This window comes from Aythya ferina (assembly GCF_964211825.1).
Source record: "Aythya ferina genome assembly, chromosome: 8".
In the NCBI taxonomy this organism is placed as follows: Eukaryota; Metazoa; Chordata; class Aves; order Anseriformes; family Anatidae; genus Aythya; species Aythya ferina.
In genome coordinates this window covers 7,065,350-7,090,983 of record NC_140304.1, presented here as the reverse complement: position 1 = coordinate 7,090,983, position 25,634 = coordinate 7,065,350, and the positions used below count along the sequence as shown (strand labels likewise).

At 37.3% G+C, this 25,634-nt stretch overlaps 1 protein-coding gene across 1 annotated transcript; it reads right to left on the bottom strand.

The window, feature by feature from the left end:
• Positions 1–3,103: 3,103 nt before the first annotated feature.
• Positions 3,104–25,634, bottom strand: EEIG2 (EEIG family member 2). The gene is made up of 11 exons (XM_084526853.1): positions 25,334–25,634; positions 14,302–14,422; positions 13,658–13,687; positions 13,075–13,191; positions 11,741–11,787; positions 8,278–8,381; positions 7,228–7,323; positions 6,488–6,674; positions 6,270–6,397; positions 5,871–5,940; positions 3,104–5,542 (listed from the first exon to the last, which is right to left on the bottom strand). Exons 1-11 carry the CDS (start codon positions 25,573–25,575, stop codon positions 5,500–5,502), a joined length of 1,185 nt encoding a protein of 394 aa, XP_084382979.1. The 5' UTR covers positions 25,576–25,634; the 3' UTR covers positions 3,104–5,499.

The following is a 25,634-nucleotide window of genomic DNA, read 5'->3' as shown; positions in this document are numbered from 1 at the left end:
AAGAAGCTTACTTTAACTTTCCTTTGTGGGAGATTGTTCTCCCACAAAAAAATAGGCATGGATTATTAAAAGTAATATACTAGTTAGAAGTACTTATTAGAATTAATTAAAATTAATCTTGAATACAATATTAAGAATGGTTTCACTTTTGAAAATGAACTTGCCATACTCTCTACGTTACAAAGTAAGCATGGCTGTTTGAGAGTGGGCATGGTAGCACTGCTTTGCTATTAGAAAATCCCCACAGTTCGCTGTATGGTTTAGCGTAGTTAGGGTTTTGTACCATGGAGCTTCTTCCCGTGTAGTCTCTTCTTGAAACATTACTTCAGTGTGCTTCGTAGCATGGTCAATTGAAAGTGAGGAAAACGGAGGGGGGAGAGGATCTGTCCGATTTGGAATGATAGGTGCTTTGAGTGCTGTATTCAGGTAGCATCTCATTACAGGGATGTCTTGTGAACAGCCAAGAGTGTATACAAGTACACACTTGTCTTCTGCAAACGTCGTACCCCTAAGTCTTCATTGCTCTAATTAGAAAATGGATGAGGTGAATATTTGGTGGACTGAGCTGAAGGACACAAACAGTAATCCAGTTTTTAAGGGCTTGATGAATTCTACCTTTCTTCTTTGTAAAAGGGTAGAGGTGGTTTTTTTTTTGTTGTTGTTTTTTAATGATAGTTTGGGCAAGTATCAGGTCTTATATTCTTGCTTATGCCTTTCCTGCGCAAAAATCTAATGTCAAATGACAGATGTTTGGCCATATCTGTTCAGTGTTCCTTACTACATGTATGCATACTGAAACTGAAGACTCCATTACATATCATATCCAGAAGACCTATTTGGAATATATACATTTTAATTGAGGCTGCTACCTTTTAGTGAAATAAGCTATATCATTTTGTGTGCCAGCTTTCCAGGTTTCCACTGGCTTAAATCAGTTTTAATTAAAGTCTTCTTTAAAGGATTGAGTTAATAGTCTTTTCAGGAGCAGTTAAGCCCTCTCACACAATTCGTTGTGCACAGCTCTCTGTTTATCAGCTTGATGGTTCTGTTATTAGGCCTTCGCTGTGTCACATTTAAACTTGTAGCATGAAACCAACCAAGGTCAATTATGATGTCTGGAATCAGGATGCTGAAAAGAATTTTATGAAGAGTAGATTTTTTAAGTTGCATGTGGCCATATTACCAGAAGATGGCACACACATCTCAAAACAGGTCAACCTTAGGTTGTTCAAAACTAAAATCCAAATCAGGTAGATCTGATTGACATTTTGATAAAACATTCTGATGTGAGAAATATGTATCTATTACTATCACAGGAATTGTAGAAAAAGATAACAGGTATAATAACTATTTTCTCCATTTATACTTACTTTGCATCAAATGGCTTTATGTTAAAATTTTGACTTTGGGCTTCACACAGAAGAGAAACTGCTCTGGGAATTGTCTTTAGTTCCGTAGCAAGCCTAGTTGCTGTATAGGCTGAAGCTGGGTCCAAGAAGAATTTGGTCTGCTTTGACTTTTTTGCATTTATTCTTTTATAAAACTTTCTTAATGTGGGTTGGTAAGCAGATTTCTATATACTGCACTATTGAAGGCTGTGGGGGTGGAATTGCTACTGATTTGGCAGAAGAAAATCTCAGTGAAAGCCTTTTGAGTTGCTTTAGCAATTTTGTGTATAATTAGTGCCAAAGTGAATTAAGAACATCAGAAGCCCAAATTTACTGTTGCGAAATCTTAAAAGTAGAATAAGCTCACACCCAGAAGATGTGTTCAATGCATTGTGGCATCAAAACCAAAGCAGGGAAGTGGAGAAAGCGCACAAAAAAAAAAAAAAAAAAGCCAAGATGGTAAAAATTAGAGTGGAATACCCTGAATGTAAAGAAAGGAACTATTTAGCAAGTTAATAAGGATTGATTTTGGCCAGAAGGGCTTAATAGAGCCTAAATCTGAGAGCCTGGAGGCACCTAAGTGTCTATTTTCCCAAACCTTTCTCAAGTAGTTTTCACAGCTAATAAACTTCTGATCTGTGTCAGTCCCAGCACAGGTGGGCTTCCAAGTTATTAGGCTCTATTTCACGCTCATTACCATCGTATTGATAAATGAGGTTTGGATCATTCAGTTAGGTTATGTGTAACTCAGGGTTAGGTTTAAGGACGTTCCTGTTTTTCTCTTTAAATTGAGTTGAAGGAACACAGGCATCTGAAATGACAGAAGAGTTCTTATGCAAAAGTCCTTTGCGTTTCCTTCCTGATATACAAATCGACCACATTTTATGCAGTAATGTATGCAAGCAATTTGCTGGGAACTTTCCAAAATCTAATGCAGTGGCACTACTGTATATTTAAGTGAAGATACTGGGGAAACATTAGCAGATCATAAGAGAAGGCAGTTAAAAAACAAACCCCCAAAATGAGGGCCATGTTTACAACCATGTGATCAGTTTTAGCTGTTGGAAGAGCAGTGTGTACAACTCTGAACTTAGGCAAAGCTTTATTTGGTATCTTGCTTATGTATTCCTTCATTTAAAAAACAAACAAAAAAAAAAAGGTGGAAGGAATGTAACTTAATGATTATTAGTTTCTAATAGGTAAGCAACAGTGAAAATAACCTGCCCCACAGAAATGTTAAGAAATGTATTGAGAACATCTGTCTCTCCCCTTCTTGTTGGCAGATCCTGCTGTGAGGTGATACAGGGAATTGCACTGTCTAAGCTGTTGCAGACACTTGGACTGGTCCAACAGGTAGGAGAGGAGAGCAGGCACGAATGAGCAGCTGGCTGGGGAGAAGGCAGAACTACTTACATTAGAAAGAATTTTATAAAGTCATTTTTCTTCCATGTTAATCTTTCCCTCTGTGTTGTTAGCTCATGTCAGAAGGTCCATAAAATGCACCCATGTGTTCAGTGATAGCATCTATAGTGTTGAGGGATAGCACGGGTAGTTCTGGTGCTTTGTATCTAGTTTTTTTTTGTTTAAAATTGTTTCCCGTACTACAATAATGATTGGGTCTTGATATACTATGTATGTGTTTGAAACAGTGGTGCACAGCGTTATTTTCATTTTTTTCCTTCCAGTTTAAACAATAACCATGTGTAAATAGCACATTTTCCTTGCAACATGAGTTTATTGTGTCTGAAACATTTACATTAAATACAGTTTAAAAACATATCCCAAACAGTTCACAACGTGTTCAATATTCTTACAACACAGTTTACAAAAAATATCCAAGTATGAAGGTTATGTTCCACTTAAAATATGCACAATTACAGAATCACTACATAAAGAGTTTTAGCTTGAAGTGTGAACAATAAAATGGTACAACACAGCTTTATTTAAAGCTTGATTTCCATGTAAACTTCTTTCCTACTTAAAAGATCTTCTCGGTCAAGAAACAGCAGTTTCTAGTAAACAAAATACCTAATCTATGGCAGTTACCTGTGTCTTTTAACACAGAATACAAATCTAGGCTATGGAAATTTCCTTAAGAATTACGTAAGCAGCTGTACAACACTTTTTTACATTTCTTCTTACTATGCCTATTTTTCCTAGTAAACTTAAGTAAACTACCATCTAACTACTACTGGTTTTAACAGATTGGTCAAAAAGTCTAGCAGTGTCCAGGAGTACTGAAAGCAACATAATTCAAACTTCATGCATCTTTTGGCTTGCAGTAGGATATTTTTTGTACAAAGTAGGTATATAAAAGGAAACTTATGCTCTGACAGATACTATACTAATAGTTATTTGTTTTCTGTTTAAAATTCCTGTGAAGAAATGGATAGATAATACCACATTTCTATTAACAGCAGCTAAAATAGAATCTTTGCATTAATTCTTTTTACCCATTAAAATGCTTAGAGATTATGATTTACAGTAGGAAATAAGTGTTGAAGTACCGTAACTGAGGAACAATTCATACTTAGTGACACTACTCATGCTTCAAACTCTGAAATTTCCTTAAGAAATTTCTTTAAGAAATAATTTCCTTAACAAATAAGAGTTTAATAACTACTCTGGATTTATGGAAAACAAATAAGGCTTACTTATACTTCAGTAAAAGAATGTCAAACATCAATTTGGGAAGAATTTAAAGCTTTCTACAATGGCCATGCAATTTTTATTTGTATTTAATCTAAGCCTTACTGATTAACAATACAATCAAGTGTAACAAAATACAGGTCACATGCAATTTGCAGTTAAAAATACAGCAGATCCAAGCCTAAATTCGAAACGTGTCACCTAGCACATTACTTGAAAGATGGATTCTTTCATAATTCTCAGTGAAAATTTTAAGAGATCTTTCATCTTTTCTGTCTGGCAGGCAGATGGCTATTTGTGCAAATTTAAATACAGTACATTGACCTCAACGTAACAGTGGACAGATAGCGAAGGAGTAAGTGTTCAACATCAAAAGACAAATCTGTTGCACGTTAATTCCTTTTCAGAGTGCAGAATATGTCTACAATAAAGTGCTTCTCTTAATAAGTTATACTGGTAGCAGTTTAGATGTTTACCTAATTTTAAAGCTTAAGTTGTTTAGTAAATATTTTAATATCCCTGTACCTCCCCTATCCTTCAAGGCACCTTCAAAACGCAAGCAGAACACTAACTGGGAAGAGTTAAGCTACAATAAAAAGTTCAAAGTGGTAGTAAACTATTGATAAGGTTTGTAAACAGTACCATCCCTCTGAATCTTAGGGCTTGTGCATTACTGAAGCAAGTTTCTGTTGGAAGAAGCATTTGAACTCCAGAGTTAGCAATCCTCAGGGACACAGCCAGCTTTCTTGATAATACACTACTGTGCCACATTTTCATGTGGTATCCTGCTTCTTTTGTTACTTGTACAAAACCATCTTATTTGATGTATGTAAGCCTCTAGACTTCAAGTAACACAACCTATTATGGGCTGGTTTAGATCTATTGAGTCTTTTTTAATGCATGTACATTTCACCTCCACTAATGCAACCTTATGAGAAGGTTTTGGTTATGATGAAAATATATTTGGCTTGTTCTGTGGAAGCCATAACCTTCACCTGATACTAACTTTTGACTGGATAGAAGAAGTTAGCTTCTTTAAGACTTCAATGACAGGTACAGTGAAAATTGAGGCTAATTGGTTTCTTCAGATCTGTTTAAGGCTTCCTGGAACTTCTTTAGAAAAGAAGATGTGGAGCACGTGACCCCATGTGAGCTCTGCTGTGAAATACGAAAATTAAACATGTTTCTAAAAAGTTAGGGAATAACTTGAAAAGTATTTCACTAACATCAAATACAGCTTTCAAAACCTGTCCAAGTGCTTTCACAACGTATACAAAGCTTTATCTTCTATGGTATCAAGGCAATGTTTAGCTATATGAGCACGAGGCATTCCATTACTTTTCCAAAAGAAGTTCACACTGAGTTCATCTTTGCTTTCACAGCTCTTGCAAGAGAGTGAACTTGAAGAAAAGTATCAATGCCAGAGTTCCACGTTCTCCGCTTCTGTTCAAGTCATTCTTGTCTAGCGTTTTATCACCACCTGCTCATATGCTCCAGATCCAACTCTGAAAACGTTTAAAAGAAATCAGATGAGTTGCAATTAAAATAGAAGTTAAAGAAGTTAAATTTGAAACATTACTCCTAACTGAGAACTTTGGAACTAAGACTTCACGACCTCCAAAAGTTACAGCGTTTTCAGCTGGCATATCAGTTTGATTTTAGAACAAACCTTTGTGTTCTGGTTTACAGCCTGACAATCTAGTTCTTTTGGTGCCATTTGAATGATAAAGAATAGAAAGATGAAAAGATCATGAATGTAGATACAGAATAATTGCTGTGGAAGATACATTTCTGTTTAGTGTTAGTCACTGATTAGTCATTCAGGCTACATACCTGTTAGGTAGATGATGGCTTCCAAAAGAAGTGCTTCCACCAGGGCCCACAAATAATCTTAAGCCTTCCTCTAGAAAGCAAGACAATTCATTTGTTAGCGTAATTTCTAAAACTGACATTTTAAATCTACCAATTTGGTAACTGATCCTTTGCAGGTTAGAGGTTGGAGAACCTAACTTCCCTGTAGGTTTGTCCCTGCTGTTATCTTTTTGAGAAAAACAATTGACTGGGGAAGTTACTGGAGTCATGCAACAAGGGTCCTTTCAACTTCTGCGAAACAGGATCAAGCATATGCACAGTCTTACAATTACAAGCAACAGGGACTATGAAGAGAGTCAGTTTTCTTAAGGCCTTTAATGTGCATCAACTTTCCCTAAGCTTCCTTATTTCTCTCCATACCTTCTGCACTTGAGTCTAAACTGAAGTCTTGACTCTGGAGTATTTTTTCAACTACATCATCAGCATCAACTCTGGTAGCATCAACCCTCTTCAGCTGTGACTCCACAGAGTCTTGTTTTACAGGATGTCTGCAAAAAGAAATATATTTAGAGGTCTTAGAAGTGATATAGTAAATTCTGTTTTGCTTCTGCTAGGTAAGGCTTTCAAGTCGAGCATACCTGCAAAGTTTTTCTGATGATGCATCTTTAATAGATGTATCAATGTTGGTTTCAGTTACTTTTGGATCCATCTCTTCACAGGGCCCTAGAATACTTCCAATTCCTGTTGAGGTACTGCCCTCTGAGGTGTTTCTCCTGTGGCACAGTTCAGACATACTAGATGACCTAGAGTGAGATGTGCTGTAGCCTGTTGGGAGAACACAGGAGAGCTAGATAAGGTATGCTGCTGACAGCCATGGTCATCAACAGTCTTTTACAAAGCAGAATTGGTGTTTTGTCTTCTTGACAAGGAACTTCAAAAGCCTTCTGAGTATATATGCGTATACCGAGTAGATGATCCATTTTGGTTTTTGTATTCTAGCATGTGCTGTTTTCTTTTTCTTCTGAATAACTTAGTTTCCTAACAATCACAATAACTTGGTGTCATTACTTCCTCTTAAACTTTCAGAGCTGAGTCTCCATTTATTTTCATACATGTAAAAGTAAAACTCAAAGGAAACTCAGCAAAACTCAAAGAAAAGTTTGCCTCACATTTGAACAGATTATGTACCATCATTCTTTTAAGAGGAGAAAATGTTACTTTTCCCCCCAACCCTTCCCATACCTGAAACTCCTAGGAAAAGGTTTCAAGTTCACACCTTTTTTTTTTTTTAAACATAGAGGTATAGTTATTGTCTACAGTCTAAAAGCATGGAAGCTAATATAATGCAACAATTCATAAAGAAATGGGTAACAGCTACCTGACAGTTTTGACTGCTGACTTGCATAGCTTGATGTTCTGGAATGTCCGCATGCACCAAGTTCGTCTGGGACTGAGGCACTCTTTGATGAAAGATCTGCAAAACATGCAAGTCAGAAAGGTCCTAAAGCCAACCTTATTATCACTTTGCCCATAGTCTTGAGTAGACTCCAATGTCAGATTTCCCAGAGGGATTTAGTGATTTCACACTGTTTTTCTATGAACCTCGACAAAGATGCAACTGCTCAAAAATACTGTGCATGTTAAGGAATATTCATTCTCTTAAAAGAAAAATCCATTAGGAATGTAGGAATGTGGTTCTGCCCCAATAAAATTGAGAGTAGCGTTGAGTTAAACTATTGTCTAAGTACAGTTCTAGATTTGTCTGTACTGGGGACACTGAAGAGACTGCCATGCTTTTCATAACAGAATAGCATGTGAAGTGTTTTCTAATAGAAAGTACATAAAACAACTGTGGTTAAGATGAATTAAGCTGTGTTTAGGGTGGAAATTAATAATCTGTATATGGGCCTCAAACTTGTTTTTAAAAAAATCAACCCATAATACAGTATTTTCATAGTAATCATTTTTTCATATTGTTTACATACATAATTTCAGATAAACAACTTCAATTTTTAAAAAAGGATAGAGCTTTCACTGTTCAAAATTTGGGGATAGGTGTATCCCTAAAGACCTGATTCATAAATTGAAAATCAAGGGCCAAATTAAACGTACTGTTGAAACACAAATCCAAAGCAAATCAAGAAACGTGTCACACAGAAAATACATGATTTTAAATATTAAAAAGAAGACAGGCCATCAAGCCTATTTTCTCTCTTTCTGTTAAATAAACTGTTACAGAAGTAAAAAAAGAGGGATTCTACTGCTGTTATTTAAGAGAGGGTATCTGAGCAAATAAACCAAAGAAGGTCCCTTTGTGAGACAACTGACAACATCCCTTTAAGATGAGAAGTATTTAAGATGAGAAGTCTCCTTGAAGCTATGAAGCCAGTTAAAAAAGAATTGAGAAGTTAAGAACATTATTTTATACCTCCGATACCCAGATGTACTAGTAAGTTTTCTCTGCCTTTCCTGTCTTCATGCAAAGATTCTGATTCTCCAGCAATTGCTATAGACGTTGCTGTGGAAGGAGGCCTGTAAGAGAAAAAGGTGGTTAGAATTTGCTCTGGTTTTGCTGATTCCTCCAAACTGATCAGCATATTTTTTTTCAAGTAAATAGATGTAATTTGTACTGTGCTTCAAGTTAGTCATCTCATAGCCTTTTTCTGAGAACGTGCCTTCTAGCCACCTTTAAAAAAAAAAGCTTTAGCTATTGAGCTTCATGACATTTTATAGAATCCCTCTGCTCAGTCCTTCAGGCTTCTGGGGGTCTGTGGAAGAGTTTTTATTTTATTGATAAGCCTTTTGATAACTGGTAGTGATGTGTTAATTTTGAAGTTGTTTTTTTTTTTTTTTTTTTTTCCAAGTGTGAATTGCAGGATCATTTATGTGTAAAGAATGTATGTACCTCAATACTTTACGGAATACATGACAAGATGGTAAATTAAAAAAAAAAAGCAACCAAACATACAACTACAGTTCTCCTACTTGGCTTGTGCACTGTGATGTACTCCTGGCTGATCCATCCCTGTTGCAGTATACAAGCAGTCTCTGGGCTGACAGCCCTCCCCTCCTAGCAGAGGGGCCTCTGTTACTATCTCCACATGTTCCCCTCTAACTTCCACCTCCAGTGAATTAAAAAGAAAAAAAAAAAATCACATACCACATAATTTAAATTTGGATCACTACTAAAAAGCTTTTCATACAGCTTAAGTGCTTGCTTCAATTTATACCAACACCCAAAGAGGTATTTTATTAAAAAGAATAAGGCTTTCAAGTTTGTGTTTTGGGAAAAGTAACCCACACTTGCAAGCAGCCAAATACAACTAAAATGCATTTCAAGACATTGCCTGTGTTTTTTTAATGCTTTGTTATTTTGACCTTGAGATCCAGACTCTTGCTCTGCATACAAATAGATATTTGTTGACATTTTTACATTGGATATTCCATAAATTAGCTGCTGTCTTTCTATACAGTAGTATGTCTCCTCTTATGCTAAGTTTGAAATTAAGAGAGAAAGACAGAAAAAGCACTTCTGGAAATAAAAAGCTTGTGTGACTTAAAAGCCTAATATACTTTTGAAAGCAAGAATTGAATGCTTGAAGGGATGTCACCCCAGATCAAATGGCAAGCCTTCTTGACTGCTTCATAAAATATGTAGCTGCTTCCAGATCGTGCAACTGTTTTAAGGCTTATTTTTCCTCCTACAAAGAACATCTGTGTTGGATAAATTATTTGTTCTGTTTGTGTTGAAAGTTTGTGCTCTGGGAAATGGTTATATCATCAGTTTGGAAGAAAATGCCAAGACTGAATAATTTCAATCAGAGTTTATCCTGGGGTTGCAGAAAACTATTTAGTTACTAAGTTCAACTGTATGAGTACCTGCACAGAAATTCATTGTTTCATGAGCATACAAGACCAATTATTAGTTAATTGGCTTTGAGAAACTTGTTTATGTGTATGAGTGAGATACTTGTTAATAGGTCTCACTCAAAGTAAATGAGGAGGTACTCAATAACCAGCAAAACAGAAAACCTTTGCCTGCTCAAACATATCGAGATAGTACCATCTTACTAGTTGTTCAGTGAGCACAGGACAAGATTTCACACTGTTCTACTCTTCTTTTTAAAAGGTTAGAAGAAGAGGGGAAAGACACCTTTGTGGTGCAAGCGGATATCACAGAGTTCCTACAGTGAATCATCTGAGCATTACTGGTGCAGGCCACATTCTCAGATCCCTTCAGAAACAGTGGTAAGGATACAGCCACAGCAGTAATGTGAAGTCTGTAGTTGGTATAGAAAAGTTTTCAGTTGTCCTAATTATGCCAGGATACATCTCAAAACTGCTGAGACATTACTTCATATTTCTGCCTCAAAATAAGTTGGGAGTTCAGTGCTGCTTTTCTTGGAGCTGCAGCTTTTTTTTTTTAACTTAAGATTTTAGTATATACTTATTGCTACGTAATATAGCTGTATGAGACTGGTATCCCACTGTGTTTTATTATTCAGAGGGACACTGATTGCCTGTATTTATCTAATAAATAAAAGATGAGTTCAAATTCAGTTTATAAGAGTATTTTGAACAAAAACTAAGTCCTGCTGAAGTAAAAGTGTGTCTGTACAGAGTTAGTAAGCACTAACCATTTCTTTAGTAGGTATTTTTGATCCAGTATAAGGTTTGGAAGTATATATTAAAGTTGAGAACCTGCTGAAAAAGATCAAACTGATGTAAGGGTGACGCTAGCAATTTTTTCCAGATTGCTTTTCTTTTCCTTAAGCTGATCTTTTCATGTTATATATAATACTTCAAACTGTCTTAGATTGTTTTTGAAAGTGCTAGTAAGAAAACAAGCATGTTGTCTCAGAACTGTTCATAACTGAAACATCCTGTTTCTGTCAGCAGCAAACAGGTACTGAGAGAATAGGGGGCACATCCTATTAAGTAATTCACCTCCTTATTATTCTTCCAACATCTCATCTGTAGTTTAGGTATTTTCTGAGCCATGTGTGATATTTTATATTTAATAGCTCACAATTTTTCATTCAGGAATTTCTCTTAGTTCTTTCTTGAACTTAGAGTTTTAGTATTCATGAAACGTAGTAGCGAGAAGTTCCACAACTTAATTGATTCCATTTTGATTCCATCTCCTAGTTTCAGTATAACAACATAGCAGTCAATGAAAAGAACTGAAGAAAAATTCGAGTTAAAGTAGGACTTAAAAGATCAAATTTATTTTGAAGGAATTATTTCATTAACCCATCCCCCAAACATCTGTGACAAGTAAAATACAACCAAGTTGTTTTAAACCTGTTATTGACACAATTGCCATCTACTGTTATATGAAATTAGAAAAGACTGGCATTAAACTGAAAAGCACATCAAGACAGCTTACCAGTTTTAAGAGACGGAAGATTATCAACTTCCTAAGTTAGGGAAAAGCAATGGCAGTAAGTATCTTAGCAAGTATTGAGGAATTTTTTGACACTGCATTCATGAAAGCATTCTATATATTTTTCCAATTCTGTCCTTAGAATGAATGGCTTTCAGGTTCTTGTAAAACATCTCTTACAATACAGAGGCCATGTAGAGTCCTTCATTTCCTATTGGTCAGGATAACTTGGTCATGGCTATGTTCATGTAGGGTTGCTGTATGAGTGACTTCCCATAAGCGTTTCTTTATTTGAACACCTACTGAGTATTTAACTGCAAGGGGAACTGTGAGAATTCTAGTATTTTTGCCATGTTAGCCATTATTCAGCTACTATCCTTTTTTATAAAATACTGTTGTCAGATTGGAGATATTCATGTATGCAAAATGGAATTGTAATTCTGAACATGGACTGAGGCACTTATGCATGACCAAAATACTATCCAACCGCTTTTTATAAACTTACATTTTAAAACATGGGTCTCCAGACATTAGCTGCATGTTGATCAAAACCTACACATCAAGAAAACAAAACACGGAAAAAAAAAATTGAATTAATCTGTGATACATGGTCATGTCACTAAGTTAGATTTGCCCCAAATCTTACATTTAAGTAAAGTAAAAAAGCATCATATATGCAAATAAACACTTCTGCAAAAAATGCTTCTTGTTCTTAGCACACATGCAAACACTTGCAAAAAAAAAAAAGAGCATGTAGACTAACATTAATGCACTTAAAGGATTCTCTAAAAGATTTGCAGATCAAGAAGAATCCTAAAATTATTGATAGCTAGATAGATTTCCTGTCTCTTATTTTTCCCTTGAAACCAAAAGATTCATGAGCAAACAGAATTTGGTTTGAAACGGTGGATGCTGATGTGTGTTCTTTGCTTGATAATAGTGTTTAGCACACATTAAATGTGCATGCAAACATCAGAGATAGAATAAACCCACAAAATGTAAATAATACCATAGGACAATAATGCATTGAGAAGGCTTGTTGGCTGGGACAAAGCCATTAGTTTTAAGTTTTCTGAACAAAGTCAATAACTATCTTAAAGAAACCAGAAAATAAATGCTTAGACAGTATACTCAATGGTATGAGGAATTCATCCTAGTGTTTTAGCAGGACAATTTTTAATTTTTTAATTTGCTTGCAACATTCTGTAATTAATTTCAGTTTTATGAAATGCAGCTTACTTCATTTTTTAATCTCATTGGACTAATGAGGGAGAACAGTGGGATGGGTTTCTTTCAACAGTTCTTAACAACTGTTACACATTCCAGGATTCATGGAGGTGATAAAGCTGGCTTATACATAAATAAACCAATTAAGAGAGTTACTTGCAGGAGAGCTGCACAGGAATTTGCCCATTCTTAAAGATATAATTGCTACGTTTATATGACTGTATTTACTTTTTTACTATACATCATTGTTCCCTTTCTCAGTTCCTGTAAGAGAAGAAATACCTTTTGGACACTTTTGTTTTACAGCTATCCGGCTCTATATCCAAGAATAGGACAAACTCTGTTGTTGACTATATGGATTTTAATGATTCTCTGAAAGCAAAGCCAATATTTGCACCTTTAAATATTTTCCCTCTAGAAAGAGGTTCATTACATACGTGCTGAAATATGTTTTTAATATGTAATTAATAATTACATAATAATAATTAATAATAAGATGTTTATACATTTTAAATACAAAATATGTTTTAATAGTTTTAAATCTCATTAAATGTTTAATCATAACACTTGTTTTCTGCTTTATTAGTTTAAGTATGAGAAAAGAAAAATTACCTTGAGAATGGAGTTATCCTGTCTTGTATTTTTGGTATCATAACCTTCTAGTAAACAGCGACGAGTGGTATTTCCTGATCCAGCAAACTCTGCTAGATTTAGATCTGCAAAGCCCAGCTGTTAAGAGAAAATGACAAGTTAGTAGTAATCAGTACTAAATGCAGGCACTTGTTACATGCACAGTGTTGAGTGCCACTCAACACTAGCTTCTCTCAAATGTAAGATGATGCCCATTGAAGGAAGAGGCCCAAGACAAAAAGCAGAAAAGAAATGCAGAGCATCAAATTCTGCATAGCTCTATCTTCAGTTATGAATTACAGTCTCAAGTCAGGAAAAAAAAATGTATTTTTAAAAGTAAATATATGCAAAAGGATTTACTTTCATCAACCCTTTCTGTACATTAAATTGAAAGAAAAAAACATTCCAGGGGTAGAATATTGTATAATAATATTAAACTTACTAAACACCATGATCAAAAGCACATACAACACTGTGTCACTATAATGTACCTAACGAAATCATGGGTGTTACAGCAGTACTATTCTGCAATTAGTTTAAAAGGGCGTAAATACATTAAATTTACCTTTGCATATGCCTTTCCTCCTTTTAACTCCTAGGGGAAAAAAACAAACAAACATACTAGTAATTATGCAAGCCATCCATTAAAGATAGCAACTTTTTTTTTTTTTTTTTTTAAAAAGAAAAGCAAATAATAATCTTCATTTTAAAATAGCTCAGCACACATTTGCTAGGTTATACCGTGGTCATTTTGAACTTCATATTAATCAGTGCAGGCCAGCAGGAGACTGTTATCTTGTAGAAAGAGGGGACCGGGGAAAGGCGAGTGCCTGATTCCAGGCCAGCATTTGCCTCCTGTAAAGTCTAGCCCCAGGGGCAGGAAGTGCTTCATACAAAATTCTGATACTTAGCACAGTTCAAGGCTTCTAAGTTTACTCGTGCATACCAGCAGTACCTATCAAGGGCTAACTTTATGAAGGTCGATGAGTGATTCCCTACCTGTCCTGCTGGAATAACTTCTTTTCAATAAGAATGTAAAAACTCGTCAATTAGTCAGGATAATGTAATAAATAGGATTCCTATGTAAATGTTTTTAGAATACCTGACATGGTTGCATCTAAAATGGATTTTATGAAATTCATCATCTGACTGAAAATACAATCAAAACAAGTGATGAAAGAGTGAAAGAGGGAAAAAAATGCTACTTACCTTCCGTACAGACACCCTGCAGATGCAAGTATCCAGAATTCCTGTTGTGGCACTGGCACTGATTTTACACATAAATAGGAACTTTTTCTTCCAGCGGACACAGTTTGCCTGTACTACCTCCCTGTAAATAGGGAAGATAAACTTAATACCAGTTGTATATGCACTCAGGACCATAAAATGCAATAGGATAGCTTAAAAACAATCACTTCTGTTTGTGAAGTGGCCACTTCAAGCAAAGTCTGATTCAAAGCCTGAATAGCCATCCTTCACTCTTCTCTTTCTGTAGCAAGACTATTAACTGCTTCATAACCTGAACACAGTATTAAACCTAGAGGGGGAAAAAAAAAGAACAGCCATGTGTTTTTGCAAATGACTGAGATTGTCATTTCTCCATTTTGCCTCCAGAGAGTGTGAAGTCTTTCTTCCTGAACATTAGCTCCCAGGCACTCTCTTACAAGCTGCTGAGTTTTGGAATGTGCTCAGGGATACCATCTTGGTAAAATCACATTTCAATACAGGCAGAACTAGATAAATTTGAGGCCTGCATCAGTTCAGAGGAGATGATGTACAATAATCAGATACAAAGTCATGCACTCAAGGCATAGAATAATTTCAACTACATTCTGGGTATTTGTCTTTTGAGAGCAAAGTAAGATGACTAATATCTGAATGACTTTGTTCATCATAAGAGAATTACAAGCCAGCAAAATGACTTAGCTAAGAAAAAAGCAATCACTGGATGCTTTCAGCTATATTAATGTTATTATATAAGCCTCAAGTGGCACACATTTTTCTATTAGGGTAACTCCAGTTGAGAACAAATAGACTCCAAAATAAACACATGCAGGGAGAATAGCTAGAAAACTTCTCTATCTTATCAGGAAAAAAAAATAAATAAAAAAAAAAGAAAAAAAATATGGTAAGTGATTCAAACACAGTAAGCACCAGCTAACTTTTTAAGCTAAATGAGAAGTGGCTGGGGCCAAAATAAGGCATAATCAAACACATTTAAAACTGAAAATTACAAGGTCTCAAACCAGAGAGGACATTTCTAGAACAGCTTTCCAATAACAGAAATAGAAGCAAAGTCATCTACAGTATGTAAAGAAAAGGTTGGCCAGTTTGCCAATTACATGATGTAAGGACTGTGATTCTGGGGAACCTGCCTCAGTGATCAAAAAGTTCTTTTCTCGTCCTATGTTTCTAAACACAGACCTTGGGAGTGTGGAGAATCTCTGATAATTTCTTCTACCACTCTAGTCATTCAAGTACAGTCTTCACATATTAAAGCAAATCTGTCCTTTTTTTACTTTTTTTTTTTTTTTTTCTAATGCACATATTCCTGTGTTTTATGTTAACATCCTACAGCACTTGATTATTGAAGACCCAGTCTGACATCTTTAGCACAGAAGAATTCTTTGGTTCCCCATAGGCTGGAGTCAGAGTTTATCACCTATGGAGAAACAGTGAATCACACGGCTCCTCTGTGCTGTGCTGGGGACGCTGCCAGCTGCAGCGCTCACATCCACAATGACTTGCTAAGGTAGGAACAAACTACCCTGTCTAAAATGAGTCAGTTTAATTACCACAACAGACTAACGGATTCAAATGATGCAACACTGAGTCACGTTCTAGCATGTGACCTAAGAGGAACACGTTCTACATACCACAATCTACCTTTTTTCCATTGTTTCCTCTTGTAACCTTCCCTGTGCTATGGGAGAAGAAAAAGCCAACCTGCCAGTATATGAGTTATTTAAATCCAGAATAGAAGCAGAATTCAAAAAAAGGCAAATTACACATAGCTACTACATCCTCTATAGGAAACAGGCTCAAGCAAGAAGGAGCCAAGTCAAATACAACCTTTAAGGGATGTATGATAATTGTTAACATTCGTTACACTTAGAAAGGTTTAATTGCTATCGTAGCACTTTGGTGACAGTTGCTCATCTCTCAGGTAAAGCAAACAGCCAGCTAGATGTCCACTGTCAGGCAGGATACAGCTGTGCACATGTGTGGGTATCTGGGATGTGCATATTTAGGTTTCATGCACTGTGCTCTCCAGACAACACAACTCCTGAGAATGATCTGCTTTTCTGCCGATCACAGTGGTCCAGCCTTACTCAAAGTAATTTACAAATGAAATCTCTAGAATTTATTGCTATTTTTCTTGAAGCTATTTTTTTCTGAGTAATATTTTGATCTTGTCCTAAACATTAAAAAAAATTAAAGGCCTTTGTCTCTTAAAAATACCACCATATCTGTCCTGGTTGTACAAAGCAGTTGTACTATAAGCAGGGAAAAAGGTGAAATGCCTTTTTTCTTGAGCTGCCTAGCTACAATATTTTACTTCAAATAGAGAAGAGATATTAAGTCACTAAATTCATTGTAGTACTCCAGTCCTTCTGTGAACAGTACTATCAGTACATTCTAGAAATGTACTCATGTGAAACAATACTAATGTCCTCATGCAAGCACTAGAAGCAACAGGCCTCCACTGATAGTAAAAGACAATAGACGTGGTCATGTCCTTAACCCTGATGGTAATTAGCCAAACTTTTGGGAATTCATTAGGCTAAAAAGACTGCGTGGGAAGGTGAACTTGAATGCAGGTGAATTAAGTAATATGGTTTGTCAAGACTTCTTTTACAAAAAACATGATATTTTGGCACACTGGTAGTATTCCACCCCCACGGAAACAAATGCACAGACACAAAATCCCAGAATCAGATTTTGTTTTGTTTCATCACAGAGTAAGAATCTTGGATTAAGCACAACACTGTATTTAAAAACCTCTACATTAAGAGCATAACTGAAAACTGTGTTCCTTAAAATAAGTGATTTTTGTAGCTGTCAGTTGTGCTGCACCTCAAAGAATTCCTGAAAGTAAATCCTAGCAGAAATATCTATTTAATACTGTAAGACATGCAGTTGTACAAACTTGTATTGAGCTTGCAAGAACTCTTGCCAATCCTTTGACCTCACTTCTTCCTCCATTCTACCTCTAGTCTCAGATCAAGGCATGTCAGCTGTGGCCACAGGGAACCTGCAGTTATACATTACTATGCATCCAATAATATCTGGAGAGAAAAATCAAGTGTCTTTTTTGTAAATAGAAGAAATGCAGACTTCTGCTGAGTCTCTCACTGTCACCCAGAAAGGTCAGAAAATGACTTCCCCTAGTATCTGCTCATCATACAAGTAAGGACATGGTCATCAGTGTCATTCCAAGATATTTGAAATATCTACAATGTGCAGAAACAACAACAAAAAAGTGAATTGTTCTTATTTAATTAAACAATGAGAAAAATTGTCACATTTGAATAAAGGTATTTTTTGTGTGAATAAAAGCACCAACAAGTTAATCCCTTTATGCTGAAAGGAAATCAGTAAAATATTCAGAACATTATCATCTACATTTCTGAGAATCTTAGTTCCTGTGCAAGGCCTTTAGAAAATAAATAGTTTTATTGATTGGTTACTATGGAAATGAACCGACATAACTTCTTGGCAACCGTGCCTATGTTATGGGGCAGGCTGGAGAAAGCTTTCCGTTATGAGTCAGTTTCCTATGAGCCTCTTAGTCACTTTACCACATGCAAAGCAAAAGCAGTTGTTTTATGAATCAAAATGCATCTTGGTTACTAAGACGCATTCAAATATGTACTAGGCTGTAGTTTAAGAACAAACACTGTTAGTAAGACCTAGCCAAGAAGAACGCAAAATAGACAGATATTATAAGATAAATTGATTCTAAAGTATAGTTTAAGCTAACCATCAGTTTAACTAACTGTTTTTCTCTTCAGAGGGTCATTTTCACCTTGACTAAATTTCAAATGCCTGTTTTCAGCTGTAGACAAGGTCTTTCCCCTATGTATTTTATGTGCTGTACACAATTCCCATTTAGAATAATGAACAGAAGTCTTCTATTTTCTCTTCTCATCCACAAAAGAGAAAGCTCAACACAGCAACCAACATCAAAGAAGCAACAATTCCTAATCCAATCATCATCTCAGCCTATCACTTGTTAAAGATTAGGGCTTTTTTATTTTTTAAGAAACATTTATGATCACCATATTGTTTGTTCATTCCCACATGGATAAAGGATCTGAATAACAGCTTGTTTCAGCAAATAGCCACAAATGCAAAAATAAATCACTTCTAAAGACCTTAAGTGTCATGTGAAAAATTCCTTTTTGCCAAATGGAAAAGCTTAAGGAGGAAAGGCTTAGAAATAAATAAGCTAAAACTCTTTAGGACATTTAGGAAAATATCATGTTCCATTAATTAGAAACTTGTTTATTCAAGTTTTTATTTTAATTATTCTAGACAGCTAGTTATAACATTTAGCCATATGCAGATGATCGTGTTAAACGGATTATTTTTCTAGCACAATTACTTTAGAATTATTGGTCACCAAGGGAATAAAAAAATTGGGGGCATTTGTTTTTAGTTTCAAGGTGCCATTCAGTCTATATATTAGGCAAATTTTATATGAAACTTTCAAAAAATACTTTCAGAACCAAGTAGGTAGTCTTCTTTATATTAAGGAATGGAAGGGTTGCTTAGACATCTTACAGCTTTTGTACAAAATGTAAGTTATCTAAACCCTCACTCTAAATACTTTGAAAAAATATCTTTTTCAGTCCACAAGGTAAATAGGGATATTATTTTTACTTATTATTACTATTTTTTAAAGCTGGTGATTTTGTGCAAATGTTTGCTTTAGACTTTCAAAAATTTTTTGAGACTGGACATTGACAGGCTAAAGTATAGTGAATAAAATGCCTTTAGAAGAGTTCTCTCTGAATTAGTGCAACTTTTTCCAATACTACCCAAGTTTTGCTTGCTTCTTTCAGGAGAAAATATATTACGCTGGATCAAGGCTGCTGCAGCTCCACATCCCAGGTCCCACCAGCAGTGAGACTGAAGACGTGTTCCCAGTACGTACACGAAAACACCACAGATACACAGCCAGCCACAAATCCCAGACACAGGCAGCACCAATGGCCTTGTTCCACTCCCCTCTCTAGCTGGGCAGGACAGAGGCTCACTAACAAGGTCTATATATATATATATGGACTTGATCAGCTTGATTCCTGATAGTGCTCATGTTACCATAAAAGTCAGTCAAAGAAAATCTCCAAGACTCAATTTGGAGTTTTAGAAGGCAAACATTCTTTAATTGCAGCGCTGGACACACAGAGGATCACGCCACCTAGTATGCATGTCAAATTGTTCAAGCTACAAGGGTTATATGCAATCAAAACACATTCATTTGATTTCCAAGAAGCCACGCTATTTCCCAGACCTTGTTAAAGTATGTAAATATCCCTGACCTATGCACATCTGTTTCTACTGGTGGTCTTTCAGGGCCTTGATAGTCAACTTCGGCATGCATACTAAGCTTAGTCATTTACAGGTCCAAGGACATAGGCATGCCACGAGTTCCTCACCCAGTCTTTTCGGATATATCCTCCCAGACTGGGTTATCATTTACACATAGAAAGTTTCCTGTTTTGATGTAGGTCTTTTAAAATGTAAATAATATCATATTTGTATATATGCACGTCTAGAAAATATATATAAACACACGTTTCTTCTGCAGAATGCCGAAGCACTTACAGAAGGTCATCCCATTTTTCTGAGGCAGGAATGAAGAAGGCATTAGTCTGTAATCTTAACAGTTTTATCAGCCACACTTCCAGTGCCCTCGGTGGTTCAGGTATGTTACTGTAAGACTTGCTCTCTCCTAGGCTACCTCCAGCATTAGGAAGGTATTGTTGGATACAGCTCTCACTTGTATAAAGGAACACACAGTGGCTTCGCATGCAAAAGAGGAATGCTGACATCCTGCTTGCACGATCTTCCCCCTAATTCACTTCTATTTCGAATTAGTGAAGTCTCACTGTTGAGGAAAAAATGGAGATACCTATGCAGCTGACTCCTGGAGCAATCAAATGTCTGTTTCTAATTAGCCAACTTTCAAGCAAAACATCATATGGTTAAGATCCTTCAAAAAAATTACTGTACAGTTCTCTCTTCTTGTTTGGTTTAGATCCATGCAGCTGTGGTGTCACACAATGGGGTTTACTCATGATTTTTCGTTTAATGTCTCTACTGTATACACAAAAATGTAAACAAGATCATGCAACAGAGAAATCCTTTACTTTCAAATTAAACTAAAAGCTTTTCCATTAATTTGATAATGGAAGTAAAAGCAAATGCAAACAGACAAATATGGAAATCACAGAGGTATTATAAAGGAAATGAAAAAGATCTATCACAACTACGCCAGGACCAATTTTATTCAAATGCATTCTACGCATCTAATACATAACAAGTGTTGACTACGTGCTGCCCATGCACATTCCAAATCCAATTTATTTCCTATATTCAGGAAAACAGATTTACTTTAGTATTCTGTTTCCTCCATGCCTGAGTCATACAAGATGCATTCTCTCCAACACAAACATTTTTTCCTAAGCACTGCAAAAACAAACAAAACCAGTCATTTACAAACAGAGCTTCAACGTTTCCTTACTGTTTCACAAATTTCAGCACGAAGCAAATCAGCGAACAGTGAGCTCTGCAGGAAGAGCTCCACTTGTTTACAGTGCACTACTCTCCAGTTATTTTGCTGTTATTGCAAGCAAAACTAACCACTTTCTTTTTCACGTTTTTACTCACAGTAACCAGGTTAAAGATTTAACTAGCAGTATTTCACATTAGGTATTCCCTATAAAATGTGTATACACTGACCGTGACATCAAAGCAGAGCTGCTCTCGGCTAATTTTTACTTATGAAAAACTGCTGGTTACAAGCAAATGCAGAGACCTAAGAGAACTGGTGAAGTGAAGGGCCAGCTGTACTAGTGAGACTGTAGCCAGCAGTTCAAAGGAAGTGACTGTTCCGTCTGCTGAACATTTGCAAAGCTTTATCTGTAGCACTGAATCCAGTTTGGGATCCTCGAGTGAAAGACATGATAAACTGAGGCAAGTCCTGGGGGTGTGAGATGAGGATCTGGAGTCAGAGCAACAGGGCTGAAGCTGGAGGATAAACTGGGAGAACTGGATTTTTACAATCTCAAGAAAAGATGGAAACCGATTTAATTGCTGTCTTCAGCCATCCCTACTGAGTTAGAGAGAAGATGAAGCAAGACGTTTCTCAGTGGGGAGCAGAGAAAGGACAAGGGGCAGTAAGAGTGGTGAGCCCAAGGTGCAGGTTGGTTACAAAAACTTATCTCCATTCTTGCAGGTCGCATGAAGTCAACTGGACAACGCTGAGATTCCTGATCTGAGCTTAGTCCTGTTGGACCACACGATCTCTAGCAGTCCCCTCCATCCTAATTTATTCCACTAAGTAACAGAAATAGTCCTTGAAATACAAAGGCAATCAAGCATTATAGTGCTTGCAAATAGCAAGTTTACGACAGCAACATAACACAGCAAAATGTACTCTGTGTCCTGTGCTGGGGAAAAAATTCTCCTGCATAAACCAAGGGACATGTTTTGCTTTTTTTAATAAACAAGCACTTTTAATAGATGTCTGTCATAAACCCGTTTCCAGGAACCTTTTCCTGAGAAGTTAGCTGGTGCTGTATCTCTTACCAGTATTCACAGTAAGTTGTCTCACAGGGATGATCCATTTCCATCTGTATTAACCAATTAATTCCATGCAAAATGTAATCAATACAAACATTTTATTCTGTGCTACTATGGACCAGAGACATCCCTCCTCAAATCTGATTTTATTTTCTTTGTAATACTACTTTGAATTCCTGCCCTTCTCTTTCAGGAACTTGATTTTTTCATCCCTCTTGTTTCCATATCGTTATTCTTCTCCCTCTCCCAGTGAACTCTGACATTAATGTTTCAGCCTTGTTTGCTGCTCCTTCAGCTCTGTCTGGCATATCCATGCCAGTCCTTTCACATCATGCAACCTTCCTCAAGCACGTTCTCTAAATCATCTAAACCCATTTTATTGTACCTCTTCATTCATTAACAGATGTGAAAAAAATACACTTAAAAAAGTATCCTGTAATTTGTGTACAGAACTACTTCTTCTTACCTTTTTCCCCATAAGGTCTCTTCTTACCTTATCTCCCCTGACAGAGAGTGATGGCCTGAAAGCTTCTCACTAGCAGCCTGTTTGCAACCGAGACAAACTTTTCATATTCCTGAAAATCCATGTAAAAGAGCAACTACAAAACTGCTAGGCAGGATTTTTTTTTCCTACCATTTTCTTGCCTTACAGCTATTGAAAACTTTGTTCTGTTTTCTCTATTGTCAAATCAGGTTGCAGCTGCAGAACTATTAGAAGTACCACTGCCCACTACCAAGTCTGAGGACTGCAAACAGAAATCATACATAGTGCAGGAAGATGAGAGTGGGAGGGACAGCAGTTCCATGTAACAGGTAGGTCATACTAACAACTACTTTTATTTAAGAACAGAAAACTGTTTAAGCTGTCTTACTATCAGGAGAAGTTCTCCCTTTCAAACGCAATAGCAGCAAGAAGGGAAATGATGACTAGAAAGCAATTTGAAGAGTCCAGTGAGGCAGAAGATGTGCTTACCAGAGTCAAAAAAGCAAATGTAGTTTTAGTCAGTTGAGAAGGAAGCAGGTAAGCATCACTAGAAATAAGAAACACCTATTATCTGGAAGATAAATCAAATTCTACAGAACAAAGTTACTTATTCTTTTCAGTATCTGTTAGGAATAAGAACATATTCATGCAAGTAATGCAAGAGCTCTGTGAGTGCCTCTCAGAACTCAAAAGCTTGTTGTATGCAAACTTCCCTGGAATTTGCTGCAGAATAAAATGTTTTGATGAAAAAAGCTAGTTCTCAGCCCCCCTCCCCCCTCATCTCTATCAATTATGCTTGTCACACAGATACAGATCATAATCAGCTTCTTAGTTTTGGTTGTGTTGAATGCTGTATTGTAACAGAATGAAGAGAGAAGCATCAGCAGTCTAAAATACCAGCAAGCAGAACTGAGAGGCAAGTGGAACATGACCAAACTGAAGACTGCAAGCGTAAGAACACAAAAATCCATTGCTTGTATTACATGCCAGGGGGTGGTGGTAGGGAAATTCAAGCAAAAAATGTAACTATCAGGCTTACAACCAGTGTAGCCTAAATGTGTACAGTACAGTGTTGAAAGCACCCTCTTAAGAAATAAGATGGTTTACTTTCCTAAAACCTTTGAGTTCCTCATACCAACATCTTCTCTTTTGCTGGTGGTGAAATAATTCAGCCTATGAGCAGTTACCTACCCTAGGAGGCTTATCAATTATTTCTTCAGTCTATTTAGGTCAATTACAGACAGCCTATGATTCCAGTACATTTGTCTGCATTGTACTAGCCTTAAGGAATATGCACAGTATTCCTCCAAGTCTGTATCTTAGAACACTGTTCTTTTCTGTTCAAAATATTCACGGGTGTAACTTCTGCCCTGATGTTTTTATCAGTACTAACTGGAGAACAGTAACTTCTCCCTTAAAAGCTATAGTATACTAGACCTTGATCAGTAACAAAGATAAAGCTATTAAGGAGACATGGTCAGTTTTTTCATTTATTATACATACCCATCTTAAAGTATTGTATATGTTCTGAAATACAATCAAGTTTTTCAAGCTTTTTATGACACTTCAAAGAGCTCTACTTTCAGAAAATGACCACCAGTTCACACTAGAATAAACGCATGCAGAAGATGACGGCAATTTAAAAAAAAAAAAAAAAAAAGTTTGTAACTGACAAGTTTTGAAATGATGCCACATTTGTTAACTTAATTTCATCCTTATTTATTCAGACCATTGCTGAATCACCACTGTGAAAATCCATCTGTTAATTCTTAAGCCAAGAGCAAAGGCACTCCCTAAACTGGCATTGAAGGATCACTGCAGAGGAATGCTATACCTTTCTATAAACATACCTCAACGCTTTTCAGTCCAGCAGGAATAGACCAGTTACACTCACAGGGATTTTGATACACCAGCAAGTTTCTCTGCTGTTCTTATTTTGAAACCATACCCCAAGAAAAATAGAAGGATGGTAAAGCCCGAGTCCAGGATAGTATTTCAGCAGCAGCAGAACTGTGCTGTCATGCTTCCACTGACACTTCCTAGGGACACATATCATACACATTGCTCACATCAGCTAATCTAAAATCAACTTCTTTGAAAGAGACTACCCAGCAAATACACGTCAGCCTGTGAAAGTGACTCCAAAGCAGTAAGGGCTGCATTAGAACAGTAATGGCACATCAGTGCCTGAACTCATGCCTGTCATCATCTGTTACCCATGATGAAGTTGCTTGGAAGAAAAATGAGAAGGAAAATAGACATGAAATGAGAACGGAGTTGAAGACCCTCCAACCATACAGAGAAAAGATTAATGTTTGACTGTACATGCAAGTATATTAGGATGGTTAAATAAGGAGTTTTCAGTTCTGTTTTGGTGCTCTTTATTCTCTTTAATTTCATTTGCAAAATCAAAAGCAGATTCTTCAGTGAGCTCTGTAATAGCAGCATCTATTTTAATAACAAAATAACCGAATAGGCATAGATTTGTTACTAATTTCTGTCTGCTCCCGGCATTCCATGAGGCATATTTCAGTAAGTCCTTCTAGTAACAACATTAGAGTACCACAATAAGCCGTGCAGCGTCCTCTCCCCGCAGCAGAGCCCCGTGCAGCACAGCACACCCTTCCCTGCCCGACACCTGCACACGAAGCCCCTGGCAGGCACTGGGCCGTCACACCCAGCAGGTGCGGCCGCTGCAGCTGACAGCCGGGCTGCTGGGGCGTGAAGAAGAAGAAAGGACACCTAGGTTTGCACTGCAGCGTTAAACACCGGGTCGGTACAGCATAAAGCTCTGAACACGTACAGGAACGCAGACAGCGCTTTTCCACAATGTGCTCGGTTACTTCTCCACGCAGGGATCCCCAAACCGAAGCGCAGCGAGGCCCCAGCCCGCCCCGGCCGCCAGCGGGGCCCCGCCGGGGGAGCCGGGGCAGGGGCACCTACCGGGAGGACTCCCCGCTGAAGCTGCCGCCGTCCAGCAGCCGCACCTTGCAGAAGAGGATGCCGTTGACGAAGGGCACGGAGGAGAGCTCGTCCAGCTCCAGCTCCACGCGGAACTTGAACTTCTTCTTCTTCACCAGCATGGCGAAGGACGCGGGACGGGGCCCCCCCGCCGGCCGCCCCCACGGGCGCTCAGCGCCCCGCGGCAGCTCCGCGCCGCGCCGCCCGCCCCGCTCCGCGCCCATGCCCCGGCGGGACGGGACGGGACGGGGACGGGGCTCGGCTCCGCTCCCCGCCCGCCTCA

Coding starts and splice junctions, on each gene's coding strand:
- EEIG2 (XM_084526853.1), bottom strand. CDS start 25,575: ATGGGCGCGGAGCGGGGCGGGCGGCGCGGCGCGGAGCTGCCGCGGGGC. Junction 13,192..13,657: donor GAGGAAAGGCATATGCAAAG/GTAAATTTAATG, acceptor TTCTCTTAACAG/CTGGGCTTTGCAGATCTAAA. Junction 5,543..5,870: donor AGCCATCATCTACCTAACAG/GTATGTAGCCTG, acceptor AAACGTTTTCAG/AGTTGGATCTGGAGCATATG.